The 11523-nt window shown below is 51.4% G+C and overlaps 1 protein-coding gene across 1 annotated transcript in view; it reads right to left on the reverse strand.

Annotated features, from left to right (window-relative positions):
* The window catches only part of TRIM62 (tripartite motif containing 62), a 37039-nt gene that overhangs the window by 21062 nt on the left and 4454 nt on the right, over positions 1–11523 (reverse strand). Inside the window, exon 3 of the mRNA XM_010836942.1 lies at positions 1–95. Within this exon, the coding sequence (XP_010835244.1) occupies positions 1–95 (95 nt within the window). The remainder of the gene's footprint in view (positions 96–11523) is intronic.

Genomic DNA, 11523 nt, shown 5'->3' on the forward strand with positions numbered 1-11523 from the left:
TGGGTCTCTGCCAGCTGTCGCTTGAGCAGCTGCAGCGCTTCTGTGTGCTCCCGCTCACTGTCCTGAAGGGCCTGAAGCTGCTCCTTCAGCTCCCTCTGGAACACAGACAAGACAGGAATGGCAGAGCAGGCCAGAGCCAGCCCGGTATTTCCTGGTGACGGTGATGCAGAGACCAGGGCTAACTGCTGCAGGCGCTGGAAGCTGTCCTGACCCCGTGCCTCCCCTGCCCCAGCACCCTCCTCCCGTCACAGTTCAACAACCACGAAGTCCTGTAGAGTCTGTCTCCCAAGTATCTCCTGAGTCTGTGCCCATCTTTCATCCGGAGTTTTGTAACAGCCTCCACTAGGGCCATCCTAGGAGCTTCTGGCCCCCAGTCTCCAATCCACCTCCACGTACTTTCAGACCCCCTGATGTGCTGGTCAAGACTCCTTGCTTAGAATCCTCTGGCAGGAACCAAGGCCGTACCACTGTCCAGGGCTGTGACAAACTCCCCACATCCTCTGAGCACTTCCACTGGGCTAGGCACTGTCCTCAGACCTTAGCTTGTATGGGGTCATCTAATCCTCCCAATAACCCCAAACTTACAGCTAAGCACGGAAGGGTAGTGCCAGAATTGGAACTCAGGAAGTCCAGTTCTGGAGACCATGATCATGACACCAGGTGATGAATTTTCTTCAGTAATGAACAGCAACAAAAATCCATGATAGACAACATGTCAAAATTTTAAAGGACAGGATCATTATGACTAATTTTTCCTTTGCCTCTGGTTCCAATATGGCTCAGTAAGACATGGCTAGTCATCTTGTTTCTATTTACAAATCTGATATTTTGTTCATCATGTAGTTTTTTGGGCATTAATTGTGATTTTTAAAAATTTCACTAGAAATTATTCATCTTGATTACTGAGTTTTGGGGCATTTGCTTCAGCTTTGTGCCTGAAGCAAGTGTCTCAGTGACCTCATGCTCGTCCCACCGCTGTCTCCACCATCCTTCCCCCATCAATCCCAGCCAGCCAAAGCGATCTTCCTGTTCCTCACTCTGGGCTGTTTCAGCCCTGTGACTGCACTTGCTGCTTCCTTTGCCTGGTGCACTTCACTCTCAGATCCACAACCCCACAGCCACCCGCCCCCCTCCCCGCCCATTCCTCTATAGCATTAACGTAACAACTTAGATGCTGCCTCCTCTGAGAGGTCTTGCCTCACCAGCCCCACACAGTGGCATCCCTTCCACCCTCCATCGCATCCTGTTCCATGGTCTCCACGATCTTGCTTATTTATCTGACAGTGTGTTTACTGTTCCTCTCCTCCACTGGAATGTGAGTTTGAGGAGGGCAAGAGTCTTGACTGACATGTTCACTGTTCTATCCCCAGCACTTAGGATAGTGCCCAGCATACAGTAGGGCCTCAATAATTATTTGTCAAATGAATGAATGGGGCATAGAGATGGATGGTTCCCAGTGAGTGTGTGCATGCTAAGTCGCTTCAGTCATGTCCTACTCTTGTGCGACCCTATGGACTGCAGCCTGTCAGGCTCCTCTGTCCATGGGATTCTCCAGGCAAGAATACTGAAGTGGGTTGCCACGCCCTCCTCCAGGGGATCTTCCCGACCCAAGGATCAAACTTGTGTCTCTTATGTCTACCTGCATTGGCAGGTGGGTTCTTTACCACTAGCGCCACCTGGGAGGCCCTGGCTCCCAGTACTTCTGGACATTTAGTCCATGCTATCACAGCTGGTCGTTCTGGCTGTCCTTCATCCATCCCCATGCAGGGCGGGCTTACCCTACCATTTTCTATCTCCCCTGCACCCATCAATGGCCTGGCATTGAAATCAGGCTCCAAGAAGTTTTCTTTGGGAGTGAATCTCCATGGAAACAGCTTCTGGCCTGGGCTCTCTAGTCAGCCTGGGGTGTGAGTGGTGCCAGGGAGCTGACTTACCTGTTCACCCCACCTCCTTATCACTTGTCTCGTCAGAGCAGGGAGAGCCCTTGAAAACATCTAATCCAACTAATTTTACAGGCTACATAGCAACGTGAGAAAATGGTCACAATGACACGCTAAGGGAAGCATGTAGAAAACAAAATGATCTGTGCTTACTATCCCTTATTCACTCAACAAATAGTTATTGAGCAATTATAATGTACCAGGCAGTGTGAGGCATTGGGAACAGAGCAGAGAACCAGACAGACATAGTCCCTACTGATAGGGATCTTCCAGTCTAGTGGGGAAGACAGATAATATTGTTGTTTAGTTACTAAGTCATGTCTGACGCTTTTGTGACCCCCATGGACTGTAGCTCTCCAAGCTCCTCTGTCCAGAGGTTTTCCCAGGCAGGAATGCTGGAGTGGGTTGCCATTTTCTTCTCCAGGGGATCTTCCCGACCCAGGAATTGAACCTGCATCTCCTGCATTGGTAGGCAGATTCTTTACCACTGAGCCACCAGGGAAGCCTTCAGATAGTTATCCATTATAGTCTATGCCATGGACAGAGGAGCCTGGCAGGCTATGGTCCATAGGGTCACAAAGAGTCAGACACGACTGAAGCAGCACAGCATGCACACATGGTCTATGCTCTAGTGAAAATAAAGCCGCGTAGGATGGGTGATGAATTTAGTAGGGTGTCAGAGAAGGCTTCTCTATGGAGGGCACACCTCAGATGACAGGTGAAGGATGAAGACCCAGCCTTGAAAATACAAGTTAGATAGAAAACTCGGAATAGCTAGTTTTATGGGAGTAGAGAGCTTGCACAGACATAACGACTGGAACTCTAGTACCATCTCAGGCCATAAGGCAACCAGAAAGGCGGATATGACAGGCCAAAACTAGTGAAACAGAAGGAAGAAGCAGCCTGGGTCTCTGATGGGTTAGCCACACCATCACTGCACTCAGGGATGTGCTAGGAAGCTTGCCCTCTGTAAAAAAGATAAACAGCTTCAGTTTATAGCGCTGGCCAATTTCCATGGTGTAAAGGCTCCCTCAAAGCCAATTTCAAGCTCTCCAAGTGAGGTCATCAGACGCAGAGCTGAGACAAGATTTGCACATTTAGTTCTCAGGAACTGGGGCAAGTTGGCCCTGGCAGACCATTGCCTGGGCTATTTTCCTATAGACCTGTTTTACGTGGAAGAGAAATACACCCTCACCTAATTTCAGTTACTTTGGGCAGCTCTCTATTACTAACAGTTGGGAGTTATTCCTAATAGATTCTCATGCATCTGAGCCACTGGAATAGACAGATCACGTTCACCTAATAATACAAAATGACTGCTCCTCCCTGATGGCCTTGGGTCTGTCCAGCTTGGGACAGTCTGCTTGAGATGCAGAGTTTGAGGAGATGAACCAAATGCTACAACTCTCTCGGTTGGTGGCCCTCATAGACCCAACCACTCAGGCATTTCTTCAGATTCTCTGAGAAAACTGCCCTGGAGGCCACGTTCTTCACATTGCTCAGGGCACCCCAGGGACATGGCCAAATTCCTCCCTGCTTTCAGGGTCAGGGAACAACAGGATCCCAGGAGCAATGGAACACTCTTTCATCCATCCACAAACATGTGCTGAATGAGGCCTCCTTGGGCCCCACATGCTGCTGTGTCAGTGACAGGGAGAAGGATGGGGGCGAGTCCCAATCTATGAAGCCTCAGGAGGTGTGTAGATGGGCTGGGTGGGTGGGTGGGAGACAGGGACAGAGAGATTTACATCACAGTGAAAGCTGGAATAGTGATATGGCACTCCAAACTGCCCTTCCTCTCATGTTCCCCATCTCTGTGCAGGGCACACCCCCTACCCCTGCTGCTACCCAAGCCAGAAATCTAGGAGTCACCCTTGACATGGCCCAGTCACCAATCCAATCGGTCATCGGGCTTGCCCTGGAATCTGTCCTCTCCTCTCTATACCCACCACCCCGGTTCAGTTTTTATCACTTCTTTTCTGGGCCACGGCTCCAGGCTCCTCCCTGCCCCACAGAGCAGCTGGGATGATGGTTCTCCAGAATGGATGTGTTCCTACATCTCCTCCCCAGGGCCCTCTGCAGGATTTCCACATTGTCTGGGGAGAAGAGGGCATCCCAGTTGGCTCAGTGGTAAAGAATCCATCTGCCAGTGCAGGAGCTATAGGAAACACTGGTTCAATCCCTGGGTCAGGAAGATCTCCTGGAGTAGGAAATGGCAACCCACTCCAGTATTCTTGCTTGCAAAATTCCATGGACAGAGGAACCTGGCTATAGTCCATGGAGTTGTAAAGAGCTGGACACGGCTGAGTGACTGAGCACACACGTACTCTGGGGAAAAGGGCACCAAGCCTGAGTGAGGCATTCAAGGCCCTTCAGTATTGACCCAAGATTTATTTTCCAGCCTTTTCTCTTCATCCAGACCTAACATTCAATGCAGTAGCTGCTAGTCACACATGGTTATTTAAATTCAAATGAAATAAAATAAAATTGAAATTCAGTTCCTAAGCTGTACTGAGTTGGACCATAAATAAGGCTGAATGCCAAAGAATTGATGCTTTTGAACTGTGGTTCTGGAGAAGACTCTTGAGAGTCCCTTGGACAGTAAGGAGATCAAATCAGTAAATCCTAAAGGAAATCAACCTTGAATATTCATTGGAAAGACTGATGCTGACGCTCCAATCCTTTGGCCACCTGATGTGAAGCGCCAATTCATTGGAAAAGACCCCGATGCTTGACAAGATTGAAGGCAGGAGGAGAAGGCAGGAGAAGATGAGATGGTTGGATGGCATCACTAACTCAATGCACATGAGTTTGAGCAAGCTCCGGGAGTTGGTGGAGGACAGGGAAGCCTAGTGTGCTGCAGTCCATGAGGTTGCAGAGTTGGACACAACTGAGCAACAGTTATACTAGAGCTAGAAAAACAACAGCTATACTAGAGTGAACATTTCAAGTGCTCAACAGCCACAGGTGACTGGTGGCTATGGTATCAGATGGTGCAGATGCAGGACACTTCCATTATTCCAGAAAGTTCTACTGGACAGTGCTGCTCTAGATGCATGAAGCAATTTGCAGTGACCTCTACCAGGCCTTTACACATGCTGTTCCCTCTGTCTGGAAGGCTCAGCTACATGGTTTTCTCTACTTGTTGCTGCTGCTGCTGCTAACTCGCTTTAGTCGTGTCCGACTCTTAGCCACCCCATGGACTGCAGCCCACCAGGCTCCTCCGTCCATGGGATTTTCCAGGCAAGAGTGCTGGAGTGGGGTGAGTGCTTATCTTGGAAGACCTAGAACAGACATCACCTCCACTGAGAATCCATATCTCAACTCCATTCTGTCATCAGACAATCCCCTGTGTGCAGAGCCTTCCCTCACACTATCTGGCACATGCTGCATCTTAACAGCAAGGTTACCTGTCAGTCTTCCCTCTGAGGTATAGGCTTTTAGGCCAGGGACTGTGTCTGAGAGATTTTCACACCCTCAGTACCTAGGAGAGGGCCAGGCACAGAGTTTATATCATGAATCTGCCCTGGGGAGAGGGTAGGCTGGGTCAGGGCTCACCTCTGAAAGGGTGGGCAGAGTCCCCAGGCAGGCAGCTCTCCTCAGGTGAGCTACAGATCCTGAGGGAACAGCTAAGTTAGGAAAAACAAAACATAGAACCCACAGAGCAGGACTAGGAAGCAGCCTGGGCTTTGTTACTCACCCTGCCTTCCCTCCTTCCAGGCCTGGGATCAGACCTGACCCCCTGGGTTAGGAGACTGGCTTTGTCATCTTGGGCAGGTAACCTAACCTCTCTGGGCCCCAGTCCCTCATCTGAGAAATGGGGATAACAATATCTCCTAGGGTTGGAGGGTGAAATGAGATAATGGTAAGAAGTGTTGTTTAGCCTTACAGTGGAGAGCCTGGCATACACTGGGTGCTTGGGAGACGAGGGGCCACCATGTCCCGTGTGAGGTTCCTGGGTCACTTCTCCACGTCCCTATGGTTTGCTGTGTCAGGCCCCTCCTTTCCTCCTCAGACGGCCGGAATAGGAAGGGGCCCCAGGGACCATCTAGTCCAGCCATCTGGATTTCTAGAACAGGGACTGAGGTCCAAGAAAAAGGGACTGAGTGGCCCATGGCCACACGGCTTGACAGAGAACCAACTGGGAAATCTCCCAGCAGATGTCAGACAGGAAACAAAGCTGTTGACGAACTCCTAAGTGATAGAGCTAACTGTGCAGAAGGATACTGACCCTCCTGGAGGCTCAGAACCGGGTCTGGAGGCAGTGTGGCCTAGGATTGAATTTCAGTCAGCGTGTCACTTAATTCGCACAACAACCTCATGAGACTGGTGCCTTTGTCACTCGGTCTCTCAAAGGGGGAAAGAGAGTCTCAGAGAGGTCAGGCAGTGTGCCAAAGGGAACAGAGCTTGTAAGAATCAGGAGTGGGGATCTGAGTGACTCCAAAATCCATGCTGGAAACCACTCGGTCCTTCTGTCAGCAATACAGCAATCACGTCTGGGCACCCACAGTCAGGCTCTAGGCCAGTCACTCCAGGGGGCCGGGGGGCTGCAGACAGCCTTTGCCCTTGAGAGTTTGCAGTGAGTAGGAGAGGCAGAAATAGAAACAGGTAGACTGCAAAGGGAGAACAGGATAAACGTGGAGGGAACACCCAGGAGCCCGGCTGTGTTTGTGACTCCCTCCCACCTCAGTTGCCAAATCTATAAAGTACAGCTAATGACACCACCGGCTCTGTGGTTGTTGTGAGGATTAGGTGACTTAATGCAGGACCTGTCCGGAGGCCCAGGAAGTGCTCAGCCACTCGTGGTTGTCATTATCATCACAATAATTATAATTGTATGTGGAATAGGAAGTTTCTTAGACAGAGTTTATTTCTGACGGAAAGATCTGGGAAGATGGATGGATGGCTGGGCAGGGTCCCTTCTAGTCTCCAGGGTGGGGCCAGAGCATTCCAGGTGGAGAGAACTGGTCAGGTAGGGGCACAGGTGTGTGCAGGAAGTGAGGGGCAGTTGGGGGTGGCTGGAGCCAGGTATGTGGGTGGAGTCTCAAGCTGGAAAGGCCAGTGGGGCTGGCTGGGATGAGGGCAGCAGGGCGTGGGGTGGAGTTGGCCTTGGAGGTCAGCCTGGGGGAGCTGGACTCTGCAGGCCCATCAATGCTGGGGCAGAACAGGAATGGGGGTGGGGGGTGGGGGGACGCCCTCCTGAGGGCAGAGCCGCTGGAGAGGGGGCAGAGTTAGGGCTGGTGCAGACCTAAGCACACAATTATGCAAATATGTCAGTTGAGAGGCTCTGAGGCTCCCGCATGCACAGAGAGGCCAGGCCTGGGGCAGCAGCTGTGGGGGAGGACAGAGAGCCAGGGCTCACAGGCCCCCAAGGCCAGACCTCCCTTCCTGCAAGGCCATTCCTCCTCCAGCCCAGAGGATAAAGGTGCTGCCAGAAGCCATCTCCACCAGCTTCAGGGACCCTCTCACCCGTGTCACGCTTCTGCCCCGTGGTAACGGCATGGACTTGGGTGTAGAAAAACCTGGTTTCAAATCATGGCTGCATGCCCCTGGGTAGATCACATCTTCCCCTCTCAGAGCCTTATCTATAAAATGAGGACCAGAGCCACTTGGCAGGGGATGTGATGAGGATAAAATGAGACGAGACCCTTGAAAGGGCCCAGCATGGCGTGGCTCACGATAGGTACTCAAGACCCTTTGGTGCTCAAGACTCCTCCCCTCCTCCACACCCAGTACTGCCTTCTCTTCCCTCCTCTGGCCCAGAGCTGCCCCAGATCTTCACAGGGCACACTGAACTTGCCTCTTCTCTCCCTTCCCCCAGGTCTCTCTTCTATTTGCAGACCCCTGATGCTCCTGTTTCTGTTTCTTCTGTCAGACCTGAACCCTGATGCATCTTCTCGGCCTCTGAGCCTGCCCTGCCCACTTTGAGCCTCAGGGTCTCTGGCAGGGCAGCACCGCGTGATTGTGCCCCCTCTTCCAGGCTGCCCACCAGGCCCACCCACACACCGCCCCTTAAGGCACACTGACCAGGCCCGCTTTGCCTGCTCCAGCCTGTTTCTAGTTCCTCCGCATCTCCAGGGTCAAGTCCACGCTCCTTGGGCAGGACTGGTGTCCAGCTCCTTGGGCAGGACTGGTGCATTCAAGCCCCTTTCCCACCCTTCGCCCTCCAGTCACGATGAACCGCCGGCTCACCTTCATGCCTGTCCCTGGCTGACTCAGATCATCATCTGAGTCCAAGTTCTGGCTTCAGCAACATGTACTGGTTGTGTGGCCTTAGGCACAACTTCTGAGCCTCAGTTTCCTCATGTGAAAAATGGGGCAATGAGACCTGTCTCCTAGGGTGGCTGTGAGGGTGAAACGAGAACGGGTATCTGCCCCGGCACCCTGCACATGGGACCGTGGGTGTTGTTTCTCCCTGTGTAACGTCTCCTCTCTCTGCTCTCAAGACCCAGTTGTCAGCTGGGGAACCTGGCCAACCCTCAGTTGTGCCCACAGGAGCCTAGGACATGACGCGGCAGCTTATAGGCCTGTCTCCCAAGAACCACAGCAGGGCCAAGCTTGTCTTGTTCTCTCCTGGGCTCAGGACCTTGGCCCTCAGTGAGCCAGCAGAGGAGTGTCAACCGAGTAAATTACTGACTAAATCTCTGAATCCAAGAAGGACACCATCTCCACATCCTTGACAACCACCTCTGTGTTCAAACAGAATTCAAGGTCCAGAAAGTAAATGATGCTGTAAAAACAGCACTGGACTGAGATTCCAGGGAGCTGGGCTCTGGACCAAACTTGGGCAAGTCAGTTTCCCCATTTGCACAGTGGGGAGAGGGTGGAAGCGGATTTCTGAGGTCTCATTTGGATGTTCCCTGAGGCAGTTAGGGTGGTGTTGGTGAGGGGGGAAGAATTCTGAGTCAGACCAGAGTCTGACCCAGCTTTGCCTCCTACTTGCAGCGTGATCTTGGGCAAGTTACTGAGCCTCTCAGCCTCATCATCTTCATCTGTGAAATGGGGCTGATCCTAGTCCCACTCGGGGAGCGGGGAAAAGAAAAAGGGCTTCTGTAACGATTCGAGGCCCGTAACAGCACCTGGCACATAACAATGGTCCAATACACTCTGGCTCGTTTTATGGGGTTGTTATTGTTTCTGTTGTCACTTCCTACCCGATCCTTTCCTCTCTAGAAAATAAACATCCTGGGGTCCCCAGCTTCCATTCTGAGTTTCAGCCTCATGACCTGTGCTCAGCCAAGGTGTTCTGGATGAACTGGGCTTTTCCTGGTTGCCCACACACACCTGTGAAGAGGGAAGTAGAGATGCCAACTGCGGCCGTGGGTCTGACTCACTGGCAGCCTTGCCCCAGTGGAGCCTGCTTTGTGCACACAAGTCCTGCCCTCTCCTGCAAAAGTAACAGCAGAGGCCACTTCCTCCAGACACAGACAGCCCAGCTGTCCACAGTAGCAAATAAAGCACCTTCACACCAGCTGTCTCTGGATAGGCAGCAACTCGCTCTCCTTCTTTATGTTTTGTTCTAATTTCCACTTCCCAGGTTGGGAGAGGGTGCAGAGAAGGCAGCACCTTCTGCTCAGCTGGAAGAAGCCAGTGTCAGGATTTGAATCCAGTCCCTCAGCTCTGTTCTTTCCCTGTGTGGCTGCCTTGGGGGTCTCTGGAGCCCCATGCCCAACTCCTCAGGGCTCCCATCCAAGGCTGATCCACTGCTGTCTCCCTTGGCATGAAGGAGGCCTTGGGAAAGGCTCCAGCGGTCACATGAGACCTGGAGGGGGTGGCTGGGACTGCATCCAACCCCTTGCCTGGAGGTTAGGAAGCTGAGATGGCCAGAGAGCCGGATGCTGTGCCCAAGTAAGATGACATTCAGCACCTGCCCTTGGAGCATCAGCTGGCACAGGCAGACGATGTCCGGAGCCTGACCCTGTACACTTGAACTACAAAGACAGGCAGGGTGCGGGGGAGACAGCCACCCGGCCCTGAGAGGTAGCTCAGAGGCTATGCATGGTCCACTCAGCCAGGCTTCAAATCCTGTCCCTGCTGTTTACCAGCTGGGTGACCAAACAAGTCACTGAATTCCTCTGAGCCTCTGTTTCCTTATCTGTAAAAAGAGTAAATTACAGTACCCATTTGACAGGGTGTTATGAAAAACATTAGATGAAAAAAAAATTAAATGAGTCAGTACACGAAAAGTGCTTAGCACTTAGGACTCAGTAATATTAACTGAGAAGCCCCAAACCCTTCTGAGATGGTGGTTCCTTCCCTCCACTTTGCTCTGTGGGCCAGTGCTCAGCAGTGGAAAAAAAGGGAAGGCATACACACACACACACACACTGTTTACATGACAAAATTTCTGTAGAACTGTAAACAAATCTTTAAGAAAAAAAATCCTATTTTTCATGGGGTGGGACTATGGGCGGGTTTTAACTTTTACATTATATAGCTCTGTTTCTTATGTTAATTTTATACTCAGAAAAAATAAAGATATTTAAAAATTGCTACCACTAACTGTATGCCAAGCACAGTGTCAGGCACATTTGATACAACCTCCCTCTTACGACATCCTTGCCATGATGGTCGTATTATCCCCATGTTAGCAGGTGGAGGCTTAGAGAATGAAGTGATTGGATCAAGGACACACAGCTTATCGGTGAGGATGCCAGGTTCTGACCCCAGTATTGGAATCTAGGGTACAAAGCCATTCTACTTGCAGGTCAGGGAAAGCTTCATGAAGGAGGGGCTATTTGAGCTGAGCCTGGAAAGCTGAGTAGGACTTCTCCAGGCCTGGGTTCTCAGCCTGTTGTGATTTTTACCGTAGGGGACATTTGATGAAGCCTGAAGGCATTTTTGACTGTCAGAGCTTGGGGTGGGTCACGCTACTAGCATCCAGTGGGTGGAGGCCAGGGATGCTACTAAACAGCCCACAGTGCACAGGATTGCCTTGCATAACATAGACTTGTGTGTGTGCGTGCTCAGTCACTCAGCTGTGTCCAGCTCTTTGCAATACCATGGACTGTAGTCTGCCAGGCTCCTCTGTCCATGGGATCTCCCAGCAAGAATACTGGGGTGGGTTGCCATTTCCTTCTTCAGGGGATCTTCCCGACCCAGGAATCCAACTTGCATCTCCTGCATCATCCTACATCGGCAGGCGGATTCTTTACCACTGTGCCACCTGGGAAGCACTGCATAACATAGACTTATCTGGCCCCAAATGTTAATAGTGCCAAGTACGATGTAACAAACCAGAACTGTCATTTATTGAGTGCTTACTATGTATCAAGTGCAGCACCAACTTCTGGCCAATGTCATCTTATTGAATTCAACCCCGTTATTCCCATGCTGTGAAGGAGGTTCCTGAGGCTCAGAGATGATAAGGAGCTTTCCTAAGGTCACACAGCCAGAAATGGTACTGCAGACTTGGAGCTGCTTGAGTACAAAGCCAGAGTCCTTTACCTCTCTCCTCTGCTGCGTCTAGGATTTATAATAAATGAAAACAGCTCCAGGCTAACTGTTAGGAGAGGTGGGGGAGGGGGGAGCTGTGAGGAGACTCCTGATGAGCCAGGAGTAGCCTCTTCTGGCCTCAGGGCCT

The sequence above is a fragment of the Bison bison genome, unplaced genomic scaffold (assembly GCF_000754665.1).
Source record: "Bison bison bison isolate TAMUID 2011002044 unplaced genomic scaffold, Bison_UMD1.0 scf7180017864068, whole genome shotgun sequence".
Taxonomy (NCBI): domain Eukaryota; kingdom Metazoa; phylum Chordata; class Mammalia; order Artiodactyla; family Bovidae; genus Bison; species Bison bison.